General features: G+C 33.0%; 1 protein-coding gene across 1 annotated transcript in view; it reads right to left on the reverse strand.

Annotated features, from left to right (window-relative positions):
* LOC106478436 (nuclear cap-binding protein subunit 2-like) overlaps positions 1 to 22,882 on the reverse strand; it is a 32,152-nt gene extending 9,270 nt beyond the window's left edge. The window contains exons 1-2 of the mRNA XM_013938978.2: positions 22,721 to 22,882; positions 17,420 to 17,598 (exon numbers count right to left, since the gene is read on the reverse strand). Coding sequence (XP_013794432.1) covers positions 17,420 to 17,598; positions 22,721 to 22,882 — 341 coding nt within the window. The remainder of the gene's footprint in view (positions 1 to 17,419; positions 17,599 to 22,720) is intronic.
* Between the last annotated feature and the right edge of the window lie 2,643 nt (positions 22,883 to 25,525).

The raw sequence follows: 25,525 nt of genomic DNA on the forward strand, positions 1-25,525 counted from the left end.
AAACTTTAAAACGTGGACTTAGTTTCTCAGTTACAAATATTTTTATATAACAACAGTTCAAAAATGTCATATTACTGCACATGTAACATCACTAATCTAGGCCAATTAAGATTAAAGTATCAATCATAGTAGCCAACAGGGACACACAAAGTTATCTATGAGCTTATCTGTGCATATAAACAACAGCTAATTGTGTGGCTAATGACATGACAAATAATAACAAGATCTGAATTCAAAAGTATTTATTTCTTGGTAAGAATAAAAGAAGCTCTAACAAGCCCTTGCAAAACTAATTTTCCGAGCACTTTTGAGCATCAACGTGATGGCGCTTGTCAAACATAAAGGACTACAAAATGTATCACTATCTAATAAAATAATATACATATTGACAAAACAACAACTGGAAAACATTCTCTTCCAAATGTTTTAATCATAGATATATCTTTTAAAAGTATTATTAACTTACAACCTGTTTGAAAATTGAGATAAAAGAAAACACCATCATAAATCCTTATATTCTTCTTTCAATAGCACAGCTACACAGTACTCGTTTGATCACCAATTTATCAGTTACACATTCATACTATTGTGTATATCACAATCATATGACTGTTTACAAAAACTGAAACACTTCCAGTACTTTTTCTAACACATTCATACTATGGAAGCCAACCCTATGATTATGATTTACATCTTTCTAATCACATAAAAATAATTTACAGGAACCTTACAACAAATTATCTGTTCAAACACGAATATAATATCCATTTAATATCATTATTGTAATAAATACACCAAACCTAGATCATTTAGTTATAAACACTAATATATAGATGTTACAGTGAAAATTGATGTCTACAAAAATGTTTCAAAACCATTAAAGCACTTAACTTTTTACATCAGTGTTAAACCTTATACTAAGGTTTTATATATACTAATATTTTTATACCCATCTGTTTTCAATAAAATACAATCTTACAAGTTTTATTTAGGATGAGAGACTACAATTCCATAGCTACAGCAGTTAATAACAATAATTTCATACTAAAGCAAAAGTGTAGTTTATTTTGCTAAATCTGTTTCCCAAAATACATAAAATGTTGGTGATGGAAACATACCTTAACCAGATTCACTGGTACAGTACAAAATGTGTACACTAATTTAAGGTATAGCATCGTCACCTACTAGTTCAATGCAAGTAACTTCCACTCAACTGGCAATATTTTAAGTAAATTTCAAACAATTATTACAGTAAATTCTATATAGTTCAGGAATTATTTATCTAAATAGAAACTCTGCTTTTTTATATTTTACAATGTGTGTGATAATTACAATAAAACACTGTTATAAAGAGTAAAAAACAGAACTTTTGCTTAACAAATTTAGCTACTATATACATGACAACTTATTTTCAATCAGCAAAAATAACTTAAGATTTTTTTCTGAGCCAGCTGAAATGCAAGTTGTTTATAATATAAAGCTCAGCATGAAATTCAATACAACTTTCACAAAAACTCAAAATAAGAGGCAAACTATAACTTTTGCAAACTCAGTTTTTGCACTTGAAAATCACCAAAAAATAAAACTACAGTCAGTTTATGCATGCAATCTCAGATAGTCAGATACTTATCTATTTTTGTCCTTGAGCATTATCACAATTTCTGAAAGTTTAAGCATTTTGATGCCAGTTAAGATGAAACATCTACAGCATGGTTACATTTTATAGTTTAGGCTCTGAATCAGGTAGAGAAAAAAATTATTGTAAAACTTTACAAACAAAAGCAAATCCAAAATCAGAATTTTGGCCTACATAACAAACTAGCAAAAAATTCATAACCACAACCTCTTTTTTCACGTACATCAGTTATCTAGGTTGATACTGGGCAGGATGACTGAAAACCTTTTGAGTATTAACAAGCAATCCACACTTATAATTATGGCAAAAGAAAATACATCATTTCTCTTACTACCCAATGTAACATAAGACTTACATATACACTCTTTTAATTAAGTACTTTACCTAATGAAAACAGTTTTTAATTTTCATTAACTTGTCTTATAAAAATTTAATTTAAAATACTAGGTCTTTACTGTTCATCACAATACATAAGAGATCTGTACCTTAATGTCAGCATTATTTCTGTGGGAATATCAATTTTAATCTGCATATTACTGTTTAGAATAAATATTTGAAAAATTCATAAATTGGCTATTGACAAAAATCTTAGGTCTAGCTGACTGTAACAAGGATGCTATAATTTTACATACACTCAAACACTCACATAGGTTGGTTAGTTCGACAAACACATATCAGATTGCACTATATCATATGGGTTATCATAATAAAAATTACACTTATAATTTAGATAGCAGCCTTCTGAATTATATGGATAATGAAAAGAATCTAGGGGTATTGGTTGATAAATCTCTCAAGTCATTGTTCTATAGCAATTGGTAAAGCTAACATAATTTTAGGTTGTATATTAACTATAAATCTAAAAAGATTACAGTTTTGAAGAAACTGTACAAGTCACTAGTTAGGCCTCATTCTAAAGTACTGTGCAGTTTTGTTCTTTTTATCTTAGGAAAGACAAAGTGTTTAGAATCTTGTAAAACAAAAGGTCATAAATCTGAGTTTTGAAAAGGTTAGACAGGCTCAGCAGAATTTCAAAGTGATTTACAGTAATCAAATAAACAAAACTTTATTAGAACACAGAAGTACATACATATATGTATTATGTATGCAAATTGTCAACTTCAAGGTACAGACCCTTAAACATTCAGTCTCTTTACTTGCTGCTAATTTTTGACAATAAATAAACCTTGCCTCTTATGTGTATCATATGTCATTTGTCTCATTGCCAGAAATCAGCAAGTAGTCTACCTCTTAAGAGTCTGTGTCTTGAAGATATATATATATATATAAACTTAATGTTTGAAATAGTTAATTCAAACAGCAAACTGAATTCTAGGTTTATGTATATAGAAATACTATTCATAAATATTTTGCAAGTGAATGTTATAATAAATATAACTACAATTCAAGAATTTTCACTCTTCTTGAGGCAAAAAAATAATGAAATTGCTTAATGAAAAAATAACACAACATAGGTACGAATATGTGTATATATATTTTTTTCTTACCATGCGTTTTTATATATATATATATATATAATAAACCATATTATCCTGGCTGTTTTAACAGTAATATGGGAAACCTACCAATCGAGAGGAAATCCATCTTAAGTGCAGCTCAACCAGTTTCTACTGTCCAAATGACAGTCGGCCTACTGGCATGCTATTGGCGACATAATGTCTAAGAACATGCTTAACCCTCTCACTTCAGGAAGATCACCTTATTATTCACTTTTATGAACAAACTTGGTATCAAACTGTATATAATAAATCACTTTTTTATATTATATAAGTTTCAATGTCTTAATTTGCTAAGAAAACTTTTAAATAAAATCTTAATCTCATCGTATATAACAATATGAAGTAAGTCTTTGATAGCTTACATACCACATGTTTTTGAAATACAAATTCTAACGTAAATTGATAATACTATACTATGGATATTCCCTCGAGAAATATATTTTTCACAGGCTTGAATCTTTTTGTCTGTGTAGCTATCAATTAAAAAGTGAGATGCACTTGCCACGCCCACCTCTAACATATTCTGTCAGAATTTGCCAATAAATCTAATTGATATCCAATAGAAAGATAATGTTTTAATTCGTGAATGGTGTATAAATTCGTGTATGTTTTTGCTATGATGTAAAAGACAGCTCACTCAGTTTGAAGATTTCTGTAGAACTGCTCACATATAGTATCTAATGGATTTTTAAGGCGCTTATGCAGCAGTTAGAAAGACAGTTAAAGCATAATAGTTTTGGGTATTGTTGACTGATTGATTGTTATTATCCTATGTTCTTAGGTGCATTTCTAAAGAAATAAAAAATATTTAGTGTACCAGAAGCATGATTGCTAATTTTTAAAGCTTACATTTCACGAGGACTCACACTGATTGCGTACAAGACCGTGCGCAATCTCGCGACGTATATGATTAAATATGGTAGATTGGGCTGAGTACTCGTCGAGTGTTTAAGTTATACACACTTCAATAGAGCAACAAAATAATAAAATTAAGTATAAAAATAGATAGTGTTACAACTCTTAAACCATTTAGCAAAAACAAATGTTGTTTTGAGTTACAATCTGCAGTCATTCTAGAAATAAAAATTGGGTAATTTTGAGTTACTTCATATTTTTCATATATTCTCACAATGAAACGTCATCACACCCTGTTTCCTTAGAAAACTTTTCAATTTCAACTTACGAATGTTGACCATGGACTGTTGATAAAAGAAAGTCTACATATTACGAATGAAAATCTAAGCCTCATCAAAAATTCAAAATCTTCCCTCTGCTTTACTCAAATAACTCTTTCTCTTTTTTTTTAAATAGAATGTTTTATAATTTCCTAACACTGCTTGTTATATTTTTATATCGGTAATTATACTAAAAATTGTTCCTTTCATTATTGTAAACGTTTGTTGAAGATGGAACAGAGATGTCGCTATGCGCTGGCATACGAATCCCGTGCCCCGATTCCCTAGTTGGTGTCTTGAAAAATCAGAATAGAAAGCCATGATTGATATCATACTGAAACGCTGAAAATTCCTGCGCCTATGGACCGGAGTCCCGAATCTTGTAAGTACCTAGCGACGCCTCTGAGATGGAATATGTGTAATTCTGAAAGTTTCATTAAAGATGTTTATAATTGTTGCTGTGGCTCTACTGTTTATTACCAGACTTACGTCAGAAAAAAATTAGAATTGAAAACCCTGGTGACCTGTTATAACACAATTTCCAAAAATGAGGCCTGGCATGGCCGAGTGGTTAGGGTGCTCAACTCGCAATCTGAGGGTCGCGGATTCGAATCCCCGTCACACGAAACATGCTTACTCTTTCAGCCGTGGTGGCGTTATAAGTAATCATCAATCTCACTATTCGTTGGTAAAAGGGTGCCCAAGTAGCTGCCTTCCCTCTGATCTTAAACTGCTAAATTAGGGACAGCTAGCGCAGATAGCCCTCGTGTAGCTTTGCGCGAAATTCAAACAAACAAACATAATTTCCAAGGACAACAAAAGGCCTATTGGTCCATATAAGTTGTATCATTCTCTAAACTAAACTAAATCTATTAAACAAACAAAAACGACCCTCATAGCCAGCCATTAAGTATGGGAAAAAAATGACACAATCAACACTATCAATTCCTTTGCTATCTTAAACACTTCAGTCCGATTCCCTCTTTTTTCAAGAGAAAACAATTTCAGAGATCTTAACCTCTGCTCATATGACAACCTATCCATCCCAGATATCATTCTAGTAGCCCTCTCCGGAATCCTTTCTAACAACTCAGTGTCCTTCCTAAGGTAAGGAGGCAAAAACTGAACACAATACTTCAAATGTGACCTAGCCAGTGACCTGTACAATGAAATTATAACCTGTTTAGACTTCTATCCAATATTTCTGAAGATACAACATATAATGCTATTTGCCCTACCACTAGAAACAGCATGCTGCTTGGATGGCTTAAGAGACTGATCAGCCACTTCATCAAGATCCCTTTCTTTCGTAACACTGTTAACGTTATTCCCATCCAAATTATATTTATAATTCGTATTATAATAACCCACATGTATTACCTTTCATTTATTATAATTATAACTTATTCACCATTCCTTCATCAATGTCATTTATGTAAATCAAAAATAGCAAGGGTTCTAAGACTGAGGCATCCCACTTGTGACATTAATCCAGTTTGACTGAACTCTATTTATAACAACCCACTGCTTTCTTCCATCCAGCCACTCTTCTATCCAGTTAGCTAACTTATCCTCCACACCTATAGAGATAATTTCTTACAAGCCTTTCATGTGGTACCTTGTTAAGTGCTTTCTGAAAATCCAGATATACCAAACCTACGCCCTTACCATCATCTACATAAGCAGTAACCTTTTCAAAGAATGTCAAAAGATTTGAAAGGCAAACATTTCTCTTAGTGAAACCGTATTGACTATTCAATAAAATTCTAAACTTTGTTATATATAATATTGTTCCGACAGGGGAAGTCACGTGACGCTGGGAGCATGCACGCTGTAGTTTCTGAAAGGATAATGAATTTGCCCGGCAACTCTAGTCTGATCGAGATGCCCTCTTTTTTAGTATATGAGCCTGGCAAGAAAAACCAGCGGGATTGAGGAAATAGATAATTGAGTCAAGCGAACAGTAAGCAACGTAAGTAAATTGTGTGAATCACTGTGATTTATAGCGTGTGTTATAAAGGTTGTTAAGTAAAGCGACGAGAAAACGTATTGACTATGGAAATTCTGTGTATTACAAAGTTTGTATCGAGAAAGAATAAACTACTTTAATCAAGAAAGGACTTGTATCGCTGAAGTTCCTCGGAAAGAATTTTACCGGAAATTATCAAACAACTAGATACCGTTTTGAGTTTACTTACTGATTAAGTATATGTTATTACAACTTACAGATTTTACAGTAAGAAAGATTTGTTTTTAGAACAGGTACGAAGTTTCCATTTCAAGTACATAAGTTCTAACAGTAAAGAATGTGTCCCTATTCTATTTGACAGTGCCCCGAATCTCCGGTTGATGTCTTGAAATATCAGAATAGAAATCCATGATCGATATCATACTGAAACGCTGAAAATTCCTTCGGTAAAGACGTGCCCCGATTCTATATGACAGTGCCTCGAATCCCCATCTAAGAATATTGTGTTCAGTCTTGGGCTCCTTATCTTAGGAAGGGCATTGAATTGTTGAAAAAGGTTCAGAAGGGGACAACTAGAATGGTGCCTGGGATGGATGAATTTTCAGCGTTTCAGCATGATATTAATCATGGATTTCTATTCTGATTTTTCAAGATATCAACTAAATATTCGGAGAACTGTCAAATAGAATAGAGGCACATTCTTTACCATTAAAACTTGTGTCCTTGAGTTTGTTTGTAATTAAGCACAAAGCTACACAATGGATAATCTGTGCTCTGCCCACCACGGGTATCGAAACCCGGATTCTAGCGTTGTAAGTCGGCACATATACCGCTGTGCCACTGGAGGGCATGTCCTTGAGAATGATCACACTAGTGATCGAAACGTCGTACTTGTTCTGAGAACAAATCTTAGTGTAAAAGCTGTAAATTGTAATAGAATATTTGTTATATATATATTATTATATACTTTGTTATATATGCAAAGCATTTTTTATTGCTAGCAATAGTTTAGAAAATTAATAAAACAAATTCTAAACAAAACAGTAGTTTCAGAAACCTGAAAATATGAGTAAATGAATGAAAAAGAATATAATAAAAAAGTTCAACTTTAACTTCATAAGTTTAACGAAATCCATGTATAAATGTTTCTCTGTCTAAATTCCAAGCCTCAACAAGACACAACCTGTTTCATTCAGTAATCACATTTTGAGAATATATTCAGCTAAACATCAACATTTATAACTGAAGCACAACTGTAACACTTCCTTGTAGAAAAATTCAAAGCTGTATGGGAATATTTGGCACCAAAAATAAGATTATATACTTATTATAAAAGAAAATAGGAGATATAAAGGACACGCACGCGCATTACCAACAATGTATTGTCGCTACCTTCATCGACGTTATCTTGTCGTCACATTTTCTGAAAAGATTTAAGTGTGGTAAAGGAGCTTTGTTTTGACACTAAATTGGTTTACGCGTGCTGTTTCTGAGGGACTTTTATCATTTTGAAATAAGTTATAGTGTGGTTACACTTGTTTTCTTTTATAAGACTGACGTTTTATCTAATTTTAAGTTGGTTGTCTGTGGACATGACTGCTGAACTTAGTTCTTACAGAGATCAACATTTTAAGGTAGGCCCTAGCCTAATTTTAACCTAAGCTAAACCAATATAATGTCAAGTATAAATGGTTATAGAGTTTTGGAAGGTACTACTACTAGCTTAATTCATGAGTGAAAGGGGCTATTATGTAGCCTAAAATAAAGACTTGTATGACACTTTAATAATTTTTTTATATTTCATTTATTTAAAGAGCTTGAATTTTAATCTGTCGATGTTAGCAGTACGAGTGTACCAGACTAAGTTTACTATCCGTTTACGGTTTACTCAAAATTACTGGCGTTGAGGCCCACCATGGCCAGGTGGTTAAGGCACTCGACTCGCAATCTGAGGGTCGCGGGTTCGAATCCCTGTCACACCAAATATGCTCGCCTTTTCAGCCGTGGGGGCGTCATAATGTGACTGTCAATCCCATTATTCGTTAGTAAAAGAGTTGGCGGTGGGTGGTGATGACTAGCTGCCTTCCCTCTAGTCTTACACTGCTAAATTAGGGACGGCTAGTGCAGATAGCCCTCGTGTAGCTTTGTGCAAAATTAAAAAACAAAAAAACAAACTGGTGTTATGCTGCACGATGTTTTTCAGTTCCTCTGGCACTGAGATACTTCTGGAATTGTTCTCGACCTTGTATAACTGTAAGTGATACACAAATGAGAAAGATTTAAAATTAAAATGTGATTTTTATTTTGAATAAATAATATACTTCAGTTTTGTTGTGATTGTAACTGTGCAGCTGTAGTTGAAAACAGAAAAGGCTGTAATTTGTAAAAGCATATGTGTATACAATATATAGTATAAGAGTAATTTGTGATTAATGTACCATATAATACTAACAATGTGCTTTTAGAATCGTACTTGAAAACAAGTCATAATTGTTTATCTTTTATTAGTATGTCAGTTATACAAATTACAAGGCTGAAAGCAGCTACAGAAGTGTTTTGGTTTCAAATGTTTTGAAAATCTTTGTACAGTATATCAGTATTAAGCTTTAGGCTCTAGATCAGAATGTGAAAAAAATAATAATAAAAGCAAATCTAAAGTCTGAATCTTGGGGCAGTGTAACTCGTACTGATGTAGCATAAAAATGAAAATTCATACTATGTTTTTTACATTTCCATACAGTAATTGACACGGGGCATAAGGACTGAAGCATGAAAACCTTGAGAGTATAAAGTACATAATTGGGCCTTTTGGGTCATCAGGATGGCCGAACTACTAACCATCTTCAACAAACAGAAAACTAATTAAAAAATTTGTTCCTGATATCTCAAATGTCAATCAACTATGTTGTTAAACTCCCATGAAGTTGCAGCCTGTGTGGCCCTAGATGGCAATATGCTACACAGAGCTACTACCCTAATGGAGAAATAAAACTCCTTCCTTTGGAGATGTCTAACTTGTCAGCAGAAACATTGCACAGTGTGTGCAGAAAAATTTATCCAGTAAACAGACTTTATAGGATGATGAAATTATCTTTGTTAGTACTGCTGCTTTTCTTGAGAAACGTAAATGTGAAAGACTTGGCTTACAAAGCTGCAGCATTTGCACACAGTGTGATAAACCAAAGTTTCCTTAGAGAAAATCATTGTTTATTAATATGTGGGTGAATTATATGAATATCTTTTCAGCTTAAAATCCCTTTCCAGTTCAGGAGTATCTCAATAATATAAGCATAAATTTAGCACACAAAAGAGGATATTGAAACAGCAGAAAGAATATGCTGAAAGTAGAGGGAGGCAAACATTTTGTTGTTGGTTTTGAAAAGAAAAGTGAAGATTAGCAAGCTTTTCATTCATGGTCTGATGTCAGTAATTATCATGAAGCAAGTGCTGTTACTTTGAGTAAGTCGACTGAGCATACTGAAATGTCAAATGATACTAATATGAATGACAATGACAATCTCACAGCATAACCGGTTACAAAAAATCAAAGTTACTATTTACAGCCAAATGTGATCACTACTAGAGGAACACTTTCAAAAAATTCCTTGAAATGCTACAACACCTCAGTGGCTTTGATGTTGATACGTTAACTGATGTGAGTGTATCAGCTGAAACCCTTCAGCTAGTTGTTAGAGCTGATCTTCTACAACGCACTAAAGATTTTCTTTTCCCAAGTTCACTTCTACAGTCTTAGCTGCAAAATGTTGAATACAGTAAATGTGACTGGATAGTTTGGAGTAATATTTGGCAAGCTTTGTACTGTTTCTTCATGTCGACTTCTCACCAAGGCTCCAGTTGCATCGCACTCTACAATTATAACTGCATAAGGCTGGCTGCTAACAACATGCTGTAATAAACTTTATGACAGGCTGCCGTAGCACCATAGAAGTGTTCATCGTATGAAATGCTATATTCAGTGGCGTGAGCTTGAGAGGGGTTTTGGAGCGAACTCCTATCTTGATTTGCAGCTTGAGAAGAACATTCTTTCAAGAGCAGCCAAATGGAAGGATATTCTAAAGAGGATTATAGATGTTGTCTTTTTCTTGGAAAGAGAGGATTAGCTTTTCATGGATCATCACAAATGATTGGTGCGCCTGATAAAGGTATTTGTTTGGGAATAATTGAGCACCTCAGTCATTACAGTTTAGTTCTAATGGAGCATGTAGACAGAACTGTAGAATATCAGTGAACAGGTTACCGTCTTCAAGCCCACTACTTTTCAGGTGAGTCCCAGAATGAATTCGTAGTAATCTGTGCTTAGCATATATCATTGTATGCCACATTATTTTAGAGGAAAGACTTGCAGCACGGTGTTGCACGCGTTCAGTGTGAGTCCTCATGAAAGTTAAGCTTTAAACTTTTACAATCATGCTTCTCGTACACTAAATATTTTTTCATTCATTTAGAAATGCACATAAGAACATTGAATAATAACAATCAATAAGTCAAATATATCCTATAACTATTATGATTTAACTGCAATCAAATACTGCAGGACCGCAATTCAATCATTGATATTGAAGTGAGCAACATTGAAAGTATGTTGACTCATTTAAAAACACTGCATGAAAATTGGAACTCAATTCTTAATTAAGGTAAATTGGTTGCAAATAATAAGAATCTTCTGCCACAACAGCCTGCAAAAGGAAAACAGATCCCAACTTTTTCATGAGGAAAATAAAAATGACCTCTTGCCTGATTGTGAAAAAAAATTAAACTATAGAAGAGACAAAATTCAAACGAAACACATTTTATACAATCATGGATTCTGTTATTGCTGGGCTTGCTACAAGATATAGAGCAGCGATGGATATTAATCAGACTTTGTCTTTTTTGTGGTAATATCTAGATTATCAGAGAATGATCTACATTCAAAAACTAGGGAACTTGGCACCTGCCCAGTTGACTTTATGCCTCTTCTGTACAGAAGGTATGTAGTTGAAACTTTTATTATTTTTAATTATAGTGATCAATGCTCAAAATTTTTTGAATACCTTAACTCACCACATCGTGCCATTAAATTTACATGTGAGGTTGAGAATAATAATAATTTCGTTTTTTTAGACATGCTCATTAATCGTAATGCTAATGGATTTTCCACGTCAATTTACCGAAAAAAGACGTTCACTGGTCTCTTTACACACTTTGATAGTTTTATCCTGTTTACGTATAAACGAAACCTTGTTACATGCTTACTAAACAGAGCTTACAACCTGTGCTCCACGTATCTTAATCTACACTCTGAAATTTCGTTCTAAAATGATATCCTGAAACGTAACTGCTACCCACAACACTTAATCGAAAACATTACCAACACCTTCCTAACACAGAAACTCACAAATCCAATTAAGATACCAACTGTACCCAAACTTACTATATACTCGTGTCTTCCCTATACTGGTAAACAAAGCTTAACTTTAAAAAATCAGCTTAAACGCTCACTCGGTCGTTACTTTACTAAACATTAATGGTATGAAAATAGTAGGTCGTACAGATACTGGGTTGGATTATTTAGTACTGAATACATTTTTTTGGCAACAAGCTGAGAGAAATGATAAAACACTTCAACTAAACTTGGAGTAAGGATAACGTGTCTTGCTGATGGAATGACAAACTGTCAAGTGTAAAGATATTTCGAAACAAAATTATTAGTAACAAATAGCTTTGTGGACCAGTTTTGTTTTGTAATTAAAGATTTGGCTGTACCTTGTCTTATTGGATTAGACTTCATTCAGCAAAACAAAGTAACCCTTAATCTCTTCACAAATTTTCTTGAATTAAAGGTGTCATCTGTGAGGCATGACTTTGAGACTGAAAATATACTGATTGAAGAGGTATAATGTTCCCATTTAAAGAGAAAGGACTGTGAACAATTAAAGCAAATTATGTTAAAATATGCTGATATTTTTAACAATAAACCTGGGCTCACAAATTTGTCTGAAGACATAAAAGCAAGTGTTTAGTAAACTTTATCATTATTATCTAACTATATTACAAGTGCTACATGATTAAGTGGATGAATTGCTTCTTGATAGATTAATTGAACCCTCTGAAGACTTCTTCTTGGTCTTCTCCAGTAGTTATTGTCAAGAAGAAGACTGATGAGTTTAGGTTCTGTGTGGACTACAGGAAGTTAAAGCAAGTCTCAAAATCTGACTGCTATCCACTGCCTCATATAAGTGATATTTTTAATGCTTTGTCAGGGGCAACCTGTATTGGTACATTACACTTATCCAGTGGATATTAGCGAATACCTATTAAGATGAAAGATCGACATAAAACTGCTTTCATAATGGTTAATGGATTTTATCAAGTTAAAGTGATGCCTTTTGGTCTTAAAAATGCACCTCCCACCTTCCAAAGATTTATGGATAAGGCTTTAGCAGGAGCAACTGAATGTTCCAAGGCTTATATTGATGGTATTATAGTGTTTTCGCCCACATTTGAACAACACTTGACAGACCTTGATCTGGCTTTCTACAACCTACGTACAACTAATATTGCTGTAAAAGTTTCTAAAAGCACATTTTCCCAGTCAGAAGTATCATATTTAGGATTTAAACTTTCTTTTAAAGGAATATGCACAAATGATGACAAAGTAAAAGCTGTTACAGGCTTCCCAGCGCCAAGCAACTGCGAAGATTTAAGAACATTCTTGGGTATGTGTGCCTGGTACAATCAGTTCATTGAAAACTTTGCTACAAGTGCTTAACCTTTATATTAGTTACAAAGGACAAATATCAGGTAGTTATAACCGACCACGTTGCCTTGAAATGTTTAGACAGCTCTGAAATTAAATGGTAGACTGATGCATTGGTCACTAAAATTACAAGACTTAACATTTGAAATACTGCATACAAAAGGAAAAGAACCAGTTCCCTGATGTCATATATAGACTAACCCACACAGCCCCTTCCCAGAAGAAACTTCAGATTTGGACATTAGTTAGCTATCACCTTAACTTTTTGCCTTTGTCAATGTTAACACTATAGAACAACTGGCTACTGAACAAACTAAAGATGATTAATATACTCTTACTTAAAAACTGGATTATTACCAGATGATTCTACAATAATTGCAGAGACTAAGTAAATCTAAACACTATGTCTTGAATGATAATATTCTTTATTACACAAGGTTTGCTAGCAATGGGGAATTTAGACCAGTTATTCCCAAAACATTGAGACTGTTTATCAAATTGCATGAAAATTCTATGGCTGGTCATCTAGGTCTCCAAAAAACAGTGCACAAAATATCGAAATGTGGTTATTGGCATGGTATGAGAAAGGACATTAAAATTATGTGTTATCATGCACTGTTTGCCAAGTCACTAAATTTGATCAGAAACAGCCACCTGGATTTATGCAAAGCACTAAATGAATGGAACCTGGTGAGATAATGGGAGTAGGCATCATGAGACTTTATTCTAAGACTAGGACAGGAAATAGTTATTTGTTGATTGCGACAGACTATTTCAGTAAATGGGTTGAATTATGTCCTCTCACACAATTAACCACGAATGTGATTGTTAAAAAATTAATTAATAAATACTTGTGTAGATATGGTATTCCTAAGACTCTTGTTTCTGATAATGGTCCACATTTGATGGGTGAAACTTGTAAAGCCATTGAAATTAAACATATCTTTACAACTCCATATCATCCTCAGTCTACCATTATTGAAAAAGTAAATAGAAATATTGGTAGAATGATATCTACTTATATTGAAAAAAATCATCGAACTTGGGATAATCCTTTATCTTAATTTTCTCTAGCCATTAAAACTTAAATTCATGTATCTGTAGGTTACACACTAGCCAAACTTCTCTTGGGACATGAGATCTTCCTTCATTGAGACCAACTGATGAAATACCCAACAGCACCTCAAACCATTGATGAATAAACAGCAGAATGACAAGATGTCATACAGAAGACAAAATCCAATGTTTAAAAGGCTCAGAAGATCTTTACATATGCATTTATCTATTTATGAAGTGCTTATTAATTGTCTATTTTTCTTAAAGAGTAATTTTCTCATGTAAATCTGCCACCCCCATTCTAAGTTATTTATTTTTTAAATTGCAGTTTTGTACTTGTATCTATAACTTTCTATTTCACTGATGAAGGATTTACTGCTGCATTTTATATTGAGATTTTGATTTTTTGTTTTGTGATTAACACCTCTTAATCAGTAGTGTGTCAAATTATTATTGGCCTGTGATAATGATGAAGAGTATTTTTTTTACAATTCTTTTGTACCAAGTATATTTTGCATTTGTGTAAATTTTTTCATTTTTATGTGTGTGTGTGAGCTTACATCAGTGAGAAAATGGTTTATTTTTATGGATTGGTTCTGTATTAAAGGGTATTCTTAAAGTCAAGTAAAAAAGTTAATTATGTAATCATTTTTCTTTGTTTAAAGGGTTCATAGTTATTTATTCAATCAGCTTGTTATACTGGTGGTATTCCTGTCCATGAACTCAAACGGGGAGAACCTTACACACAACGATATGAGTTTGGTGTAATCTTCCCTTGGGAAGTGGAGATTATCATGGGACAAGAATACCACCAACATACTGTCCGTGCTATCTTAGCTTCTCTAGTAGTGGAGACTTTAGTAAAAGAACATTACAAAGACATCATGGGCAGATACACGATGTGGTTGACATTCTAGCTATAATACCAACAAGACAAGATGTGCAGCCAACATTAGCGAGACTGAATGGGATACTAGAACACGTAAGTCCATGATAGAAGAAGAGCAAGATGGGAAGATACCATTCCTTGACACTTTGATTTGGAGAAGTGACGAGGGACCAAGGTTCTCCATGTATAGAAAACAAACACTTCTCAGCATATAACAACAAAGTGAAGACAGGTGTGGCATTGAGTTTCTTAATGAAGGCATTATGGAAATTCAGCCCAGAATTTTGAGATCAAGAAAATGAACATATAATGGAAACTTTCAGGAAGCTGCAATATTCTACAGACATGCTTATAAAGGAGAAGATGTGGAACATCACTGAAAGGAGCAGCAACAGCAGACAGGATGAGAGAAACGAAGTTCATATTGGTCCCCAATGACAAGGATGCAAGTCCCATCAACAGACTAATGAGGCACACAATAACAGAGGTGGTAACCAAAACAGAAATATGAAGAGGAGAGATGGTGAAGGTTAAGAAATGGAAACAACCAACAGACAGCAGCATGGTGGTTGCATCAGAATTTATATAGATGAAACTGACAGAGGCCTGACAGCCAGAGTAAACGAGCATAAAGCAATGGATAAAAGATATACATGAACAACAAGAAAATTTGGTCTTACATTAGAGTTGAAGCTTATTTCAGTAATCTGTAATCGAGAGCATACTTTCTTAGTTTTTAGCAATAGTTTTTCATACTATTTTGGTTCTCCACAAAATCATTAATGTTCCTTTCATATTCACACTTTAGAACCCAAAAATATATCAGGCACTAGGACAGAATGACTCAAAACTACTTAAATTTAATTGGCTTTTTAACTAAGCTATAAAATTATTTTAAAAAGCATTCTGTTAGATGCTCAGAGCAGAACAACACGATTGCAAAATCATGCTGAAAGCAATTATACCTGAAGTTCAAACTCACTAAAGTTGGTTGGTTCAATAAAGTAGTTGTATGAGCAATTTACAGTGTATTGGAGTTGAAAGGAAATTTGTACTTTGGCATTTCATATGTTTAGCACCAAACTGCAAGTGAATCAAAAGGATTTGAATTTAATATTACATCCTAGTTATAATTTACAACATATTGAATTAATATTTTATTGTTACTACAGAGGTGAAAAATGTGACATACTAGCCCCTGGTTAGTAGGAATACCCAAACTCAAGTTATACCAGACCAACTTTTTTCACTAAATGACTAACTTGCACATTGAAAATAAAGAATTGCACTAGGTATGGAAGTCATGGTAGTCCGAATTCAAAATTTGGCATCAGACTAGAGCTGGGTAATTAGTGGCACTTGGTAATTCATAAATTGATGGTTTCATTAATAGATTACATTCGATTGTTTAGTATGCCCCTACCCTCATATAAGAAAGCCAAAAAAATGGGTTTGCTGGCTTCATAACATTTTCAACCACTGAATTCTTTTAATATAGTATTAAACTTCCTATTTTCATTCACCTTATTTTTTAAAAGTAATTTTTGAATTACCCTGGTTTGATATAATAAACTCTTCTGACTGACTGTTTTAGAGCAAAGCCACATTAGGCTATCTGCTGTGTTCACTGCAGGAATCAAACCCCTGACTTTAGCATTGTAAGTCTGTAAACGTACCATTGTCCCACTGAGGGAAACTCTTCTGAAGGTTGCCATTGACACATATTGCGATTAAAACATATTTTTTGTCTAAAAAAATGTTTTGCCACAAATTTTTGTGAAAATTAATTTGGACATTTGCTACTTGGCAAATGAACCACCTGTAATTTGTTTTAAGTAAAAGAAATGTCCTCCGTATAAAATTAAAAAAAATATTTTATTTCACAAAATCATTATAAAGGTAGTTAAACATAATACTCTAACATTACATTAATTATCCAATCAACCATTTCAAAAGTTTGACCTAACAGTTTCACCACAGCCTATCTTTAACTTCTATAATCAAGATCAGTCTTTTACATAGTTTGAAAAATCCATGAGGGCTATAAACAGCCCATGGGGACTGATAGCAGAATGATACTACAATTCTTTCTTTACAAAATTGGATAAAAAGTTAATTTGTACTGACTGAATTGTATTGTTTTTCTTTCAACCAAACACAGTTTTACTGGCTTAACTGAAACATGTTCACAATGTGCCATAGAACTATGATGACCTCCAATCAGTGCGACAGCTCTTGTGTCATCAAATGTTCATCAAATGCAATTCAGGTCATGATCATATTTGCTAAAACTCTTCTTGCTAGTCTGAATTTGCTAATAATTAATATCTAGTTTTGTAATTTAAACTTTAAAAGGTGGACTTAGTTTTCTCAGTTACAAATATTTTTATATAACAACATTTTGGATACTCAACAAAACAAAAAACCACATGGGGTTTTTTTTGAATCTATCAAGCCCCATGACAACTCTCTTGACATCACCGCATCTAGAAAAAAGTTCATAAATCTGTTCCTCAGTAGTATAGAATGACAAGTTTCCAATGTATAGAGTACTACTGAGTTTCAAAAGTTTCTCTTGTTCTGCTCGGCTGCCCTAAAACAAAAAAGTTATGAGATACAGTTTAATAACTCAAGCATACAGCATCACAATTTCTTTCTATCCAATAACAGTGTGTCAAATAATAGCTGCTCAATGGTGAAAACTTGAACACTTTTTTGCTTAAAGAAATATTAAAAATGTAGCCCTGTAACTTAATCACCAAGTATAAAAAAAAAAATTACTTGCCAAATTAAATTGCTAGTTCCAAAATATATATTTTGGAAGTATAACTAGCAAGTGAATGTGTAAACAGGAATTTCCACTTGCATTAAGTAATGGCTCATGCAAGTTTAATTTTGTTATTTATACGTCTATCTACTCATTAGTAAATACCTAAAATAAGCTGTAATGTTTCCTGTACGTATATCAAGTCATTTTCACTTACGTAGAATGGCCAGTTTGCTTTCTATCATTTTTCACCTGTAAATAAACATTAACCCTAGAATAAGCTAGTTTCCCAGTATTCATTGTTCATCTAACATATGTCATAGTAATTTGTCTTGGATGCTAAACTCCCTAACGTTACAATAATGGAGTTGTTAAATGGGTTTTCATTGGTCTCATGATGTGGTTAGGGAAAATTTAGGCAGTTATACTGCTGCTATGTTTTTAAAAGTAAATTGATTCTACGACAGTAGTTGAAGCCAAACAGCTAATGTTTGTGAGTATCCTAGGTATATTATTTCTTTACTGCAATTTTATTGTAGGCTGTTTAATATATCTAATTTTATTAATTTTTTAGTTCTTTTTATTATTATTATTTATCACAGAAAACTGTTTTGCATCGTTAACTTAATATATGTTTTTAGGTATAACATAAATTTTCTAAGCTAGCTATTACTGGGATTATGACCAAAAATAATATTACTAGCAAAAGTACCCAACTGATTAAACAATGCATTCTAAGACTTATAAGTAGGAATGTACAAAAAGTACCTATATTCAGTTATACTCATTACCAGGTTGATTTTTTTAGTTTTGTTCTAAGAAATTTTATTAATTAGAACTAACACACAATAAGCCTACTGCCTAAAACAGCATAAAACTAATGCATTCTTGAGTGCAAAAACATTTCAAAATATATCATAAACACATATACTAGTACATAGCCACATACTTGACACCATCTGTGAAATATCCACATATTTACCAATTTTGTTTCAAAATAAATTAAGATAACATTTCTGTGTTTAGTTCCATGATATAATGGTGAAACATTAAAACACTTATTTGTGGATTCACTATGGTTATTGGTGATGATAGGTTTAGAATAGTGATATAAATATGAAATAAATTAAAGAGATCATCACCGTGAAAAAAATCTAAAACTGTCTATATCATTGCTTAGAATCACATGCAAGTTGGTTGACATACAGATGAATAGTTCACAAAAATCTCAATTTGCACTTTCCTCACTGAAAAAGTAAGCAAAAGACAGAAGTTCAAAAATTATCTATATTTATTTGTTTGGGACCTGCTAAGTGTATCTTTGTACCAAATTCCATGTAAATTGATTAAAACAAGGCTAAGTAATTGACCAAAACCCTTAAAATTATGGGTTTAATTAACCTATATACCACCCTAAAATGACCAAAAAGGGGCATATCCTAAATTTTTTATGTATAGAACTTGTGAAGAACATTGTTTTTACCAAATCCCATGTAAATGGGCCAAAATACAGCAGAGTAATTGTCAAAAAAAAACTAAAATTATGCTATAGTTACTAAAAATGGGCAAGTTCACCATTTTTGTTTGTCAATGTGTGGGACATGCAGAAAAGTATCTTTGTACCAAATCCCATGTAAATTGGTCCAAATATGGTCAAATAATTGACCAAAACCCCCAAATTTTTGCTTTTTTTGTCAGCTCTACTCTCCCCCTCTAAAATGCTAAAATTGGGCAAATCCAACTTTTTTGCATGTCAGTGTATTGGGCACATGAAAATTTATATTTGTGCCAATTTTCATCTTGATTGCTGTAAATACAACTGCACAAGAGCCCAAAATATACATTTTTGGGTTGTTTGACCTGTCACTCCATAAAATCCTTAAAACAGCCTAAATAATAAAAAATTTAAAAGGTGCCAGGGCATACTTCACCAAAGTACAACCCTACCAAGTATCAAGTCAATCCGCAGAAAAATAAAGGAATTACAGTTGACTGAAAGGTGTTTGGAAAAAAAAGAAGAAAGAAAAACAGTATGTTTCTGTGCAAAGACATAAATATAACAAAATACTAGACAAGCAACTTGCTATTTAAATATTTTGTATATTGTACGTAATGGGTTTTTAGTTATATTTCATTCACTATAGCTTAAGATGCTAAAGATATGCAAGAAACCAAATTATCAATCAATTCACCACTCATTAACTGAGTTTCACCAATTTTGGGGAAATTCCACCCCTCAACAGTAACCCTGGAAAACGGAAAATTGAAAAAACAAGACTAGGTTTCTTAGTGGTGTACTGTATATTACATGTGTGGTGTTTATATTTATTTAGAGGATTCCTTCCCTCATTAATTTAGCACCAATGCGACATAATCTTAAAATCTTTCATAAACATAGGTTCACTATGGTAAGTAAAAGACAAAACATCATACATAAAATTCACAGAAAGTAGCTTGAATATCATATCAAATGTAAACTTGGAGTAACCAATGTTTTATTCGATAATGATGGAATATGGGAGAATGAAGATGTTTATAAGCTAACGCTTCAAGTTTTTGGAATATCTCATTAGTTTAAGGATCTGATTAATATCTTATTTGTAGTAGTTTTGTGTTAATAATAAGTTGATTTAATAAGACTCCTAAATATTATTAGTAGGGTTAAAAACTTTTAAATTAGGGCTTGGTGGTATAAGTATTACTAATATTATATTAGACTTAGCAAGAGTGCCTTGATTTTACTTGCAATTCAGCTTATTGGTAAATTGTAAAAATAAATTAAATACAGTGTACTATTAAAAAAGATATCTAAAACTAGTAAAGATAAAATAGTGTAATATATTTATTTTTTTAAAACCTTAAATGCAACAGTGTTGTCTACAGGTTACTTGTTTCCCTGACTACAATAGTTAAGAGTAGTGTGTCAAGTATCACAGTTTGTAGGATGTGATGGTTGCAAGAAGTAGGTTTTATTTGGAAACTGGCATGCACTTTTAAGTAAGCTAGTAATGAAGATGCGCAATGTGTTTGTAAAGTTTGGAGGATGGAGGAGAAATTGGAGACTATCCTATATAAATTAGCGGCATAAGATAAAGTGAAATGTAACTATGGAAAATGGCAGCAGGATTTCAACAGGAACTTAACATTTTACATGCAATAGATAGAGTAGTTAATAATGACTTTCAGAAAGTTAGAAATAGTGGATTTAATTTGAAAAGTAGTTATATTAAGTAACAGATTTTGGCCTTTAGTTTGCGTAGATGAGGAACTATTGGAGGGATGGAAAACAAAAGGGACAGAGAAAGATGGGAATAGAAAAAAAACTGTTATAATTACAAGTGATTCTTTGGTATAGCATGTGAATAGTATAGTCTGTAGGGTAAACAGGGAGAAAATAATTAAATTATACTATCCAGGGGGCAGAAATGGAGGACACAACTGACAGAACAAGTGAAAAAGTAAAGGGTACTAGCAGTGATGCAATCTCTGTTGTACATATAGGGGCTAATGATGTAGGAAAGGGCAAGTCAAAGGAGCTGACTAATAAGTATAGATCTATAAAGGGATTTAGATAAAAGGCCATAACTTTTCAGGAAGACTGCCAGGACTTAATTATGGAAATGAAGTAGTAGAAGTAAGGGGAGAACATAAGCATTGGGGAGTCCTGAGGAACAGGTGAACTATGTTCCCTAATTTTTAAAAGCAAACTGATCTCGATTGATTCAGCTCTAAGATCAACAAGGACTGGCAAAATCCCCTTTCGCTTTACTCATGATAGTCCACGAGTAGCGGTCCACTAGAAATATTGCAATATAATATCACCATCCAGAATTGCATCCAGATGGTCTTATGGAACACCTCATCTCGACATAGTCCATTGCAAGCAGCAACCAATATAAAGGTTGCTAGTGCGGAATTTAAATACAAGCATACCCAACTGTGCAACACTCGCCACCGAGTGGGTTCTAAAAAAAAAATCAATAGAGACCCTAGAAGAGAAAGGAACAATAACTGTAAGTAAGATAATACATTACTTGCTACCCTGTTAAAATCTAGTAGAGGTAATTAACATAGTCACAGGGGGCAGACGGAGTGCCTTCGAAGAGGAAACTGCCAGATCATGAAGGTAACAAGATATGAACACGTCGGGAGAAGTCCACCTACCGGCCTGCAAAATATCTCCCAAGAAGAAAGACTGAAATGATTAAGAGAACCAATGGAATGAGGAGTGGAAGAAGGGGCCTTGAAACACGAGGGGGATGAACATGCAGAAGTACAAGTAGAAGTAGAATAGGATCGAGCAGACAAAGACGATAAAGAAGACTGCAAATGTACTGTACCAATTCTGGCTTCTAAAGATTTTGGAATTCCAGCAAATAAATAAGGCTGAAGAAAAGGAGCTTCCCATAAATCTCGAGGGGCAGGAAAAGGTAAGTAAACACACTCCAAATGCATCATGACTCAACAAGTTCCAGCAACAGATGAACCACGACACCAAGGCAAGTCCTAAAGAGGACAAATGTGTCAAAATATTGACCAGTAAATGCTCAGTTCATTGTCAAATTGTTCAGGTGATCAGTGATATGCTTCAGACAAAAGTTGAAGGGAAGAGAAGTATCTTAAAACAGTAGTAATTGCAACCTGTTACGAGAGATAACAGGTTCGTTTCTGGCACCCCATAGATCCAACAACAGATCCAACCTTTGAGTATCTAAATATACATCATCATGATGATGATATACCAGGGCATGTTGTTCAGATAAATGAGGGGGGGGGGGGCATAGCGACACCCTCACATAATTGTGTCGCAAATCTCCCTGCATGCACAGCAACATCAGGAGAAGGAGGAAAACTAAGTAATCCCCTTGATAACAATCAGAAAACAAGTAGGGTAAACCCAAATGGAACTGGTTTCATCTCCAAAAATTCACAAACGTATGTAACTAACTGCAGAAAAAAGGGGCAGAGGTGACTGATCAGATGAGTCCTCAGGAGAGGAAGTTCTAGTGAAAGAAGCAGGAAACAGGGAGTCTAAATTCTTCCTAGAATATCCCGTTTCAGAATGAAAATTCAAATCAGCAGCTCCTGGAGAGATACCCCCGGGCGGCATGAAGGACTCGATCTCATCCTGTATCAGGTCATGGACAGCTTCCACGGAGAGTGATCATTGTTCTATTAGGTTTGGTATTTTACTGTATACAGAGATCAGGAAATATATGTTGGTTACAAATGTTAAAAAAATTGAAGAGATGTGACAAGAATTATCTGTTGCAAGTAGGGCATCTGAATTGGAGACACTGATCATATGTGGAAAAAAAAATTTAAATGATTTTTTTAAAATGTTTTCAAGATAGTTATGTTTCTTAGAGAAAAAAAGGGTGGTTTCAAGTAAAACACCAGATTGGCTCACATATGAAACAAAGGATAAAATTAAAAAAAAACATAAAAAATTCAAAATTTAAATTGATTTGTAGGATTACATATCAAGAGAACTGGTCAAACAGTAAATTAAGAAAACTAAAAGAGCGTATGAAAAACAAATTTTGGCAGAGTATGTAGAAATTAATAGAAATAATTTCTTTAAATACATTAATGGTAAACAAAATGACAGGATGGAATTAGGGCCATTGAGAGATGATAAAAAAACAAACTTATATCTGATAATTATGGGATGGCTGAACTATTAAATTCTACTTTTTGAATTTCTAATAATGAAGATTTAAGCGATATTCCTCATCCCGAACAGTTGTTAGATGGAAACAAGATTGAACAAGATGATCATATTAATTCTGAACTTATTATAAAAAAAATTGGTAAGTACAAAATATGACAACTTCTCTGAGCCAGATAATATTTCTCCAAGGGTTTTAAAGGAGATTAATTTCCTACTTCCTACTATTTTTTGTAAGTCCTTGAATAGTGGGCAAATGCCAGAGGAAGTTGGCTAATGTTACTCCTTTTTTCAATGAAGGTGTTAAAATTGTCTCAGTAAATACAGGCCTATTAATCTTATGCAAGTGGTGGGAAAAGTCTTGAAAGTGTAGTAAAAAAATGCATTACTAAGTTATTTAGCTCACTGTACATGGGCTTAGTCATTTTGACCATGAAATTATATATAACTATATATGTATCTTAATAAAATTTGGCAAGCTTTTAGCAAAGTTTACATTCTATTATACATACAAAATTAGATCATTTGATGAAGTATTTCTAATAAAGATTTGTTTGTGTACTTATGAAGTCTTTGCTAAGTCATGTAACGTGAAAGACGATTTTCAGGCTAAGAGTAAAAATACTTCTCATTAAACACTTTTCTCATTTGATTTGCATAGCCTCTAAAACATCCTAAATGAGCATTAAGTTTTTCAAAAACTTCAAATTTTATCTAATTTTCTCAACCCTAACACTAACTATAGCAAGATCAAATGAAAAATGTGAAATAAAATCAATAACTTTTTCCAAGAATGACTGCAGATTATAACAGACTATTACAATTATTTATCATAACAGTCTCAGCTATCAAACCTTTCCATATCTGCTTGTTTTTAAATCTATTGCTTTACAATGCCCTTCATACCCTATCTAAGTATGTGATAGGCAATTAATAGTGGGTAACTTGGTGTAAACAACCAATCAGGTTACAATCACATGATGCAGTTTTCTAAATTTGGTCTTGTAAAATTTCTTTTTATTTAACTTTTTGTTATCTAAACTAGCAAGTTTCTAATTTTGAATTTTTGTTTTTCTTAATATATAACAATACATAAAAGATATACATTAAAAAAAAAAATTTGGTCTTGCATTAGAGTTGAAGCTTAGTTCAGTAATTTGTATTCAAGAGCATACTTTCTTAGTTTTTAGCACTAGTTTTCCATACTATTTTGGTTCTCCACAAAATCATTAATGTTCCTTTCATATACACACTTTAAACCCAAAAAATATATCAGACACTAGAACAGAATGTCTCAAAACTACTACAATTTAATTGGCTTTTTAACTAAGCTATAAAATTATTTTAAAAAGCATTCTGTTAGATGCTCAGAGCAGAACAACACAATCACAAAATCATGCTGAAAGCTGTTACACCTGAAGTTCAAAACTCACTAAAGTTGGTTGGTTCAAATTTACAGTGTCTTCCTTATAAAATAAAAAAAAAATATATTTCACAAAATCATTATAAAGGTAGTTAAACATAATACTCTAACATTACATTAATTATCCAATCAACCATTTCAAAAGTTTGACCTAACAGTTTCATCACAGCCTATCTTTAACTTCTTTAATCAAAATCAGTCTTTTACATAGTTTGAAAAATGCATGAGGGCTATAAACAGCCCATGGGGACTGATAGCAGAATGATGCTACAATTCTTTCTTTACAAAATTGGACAAAAAGTTAATTTGTACTGACTGAATTGTATTGTTTTCTTTCAACCAAACACAGTTTTACTGGCTAAACTGAAACATGTTCACAATGTGCCATAGAACTATGATGACCTCCAATCAGTGCAACAGCTCTTGTGTCATCAAATGCAATCAAATGTTCATCAAATGCAATTCAGGTCATGATCATATTTGCTAAAACTCTTCTTGCTAGTCTGAATTTGCTAATAATTAATATCTAGTTTTGTAATTTAAACTTTAAAACGTGGACTTAGTTTCTCAGTTACAAATATTTTTATATAACAACAGTTTAAAAATGTCATAGTACTGCACATGTAACATCACTAATCTAGGCCAATTAAGATTAAAGT

Source organism: Limulus polyphemus, unplaced genomic scaffold (assembly GCF_000517525.1).
Source record: "Limulus polyphemus unplaced genomic scaffold, Limulus_polyphemus-2.1.2 Scaffold211, whole genome shotgun sequence".
In the NCBI taxonomy this organism is placed as follows: Eukaryota; Metazoa; Arthropoda; class Merostomata; order Xiphosura; family Limulidae; genus Limulus; species Limulus polyphemus.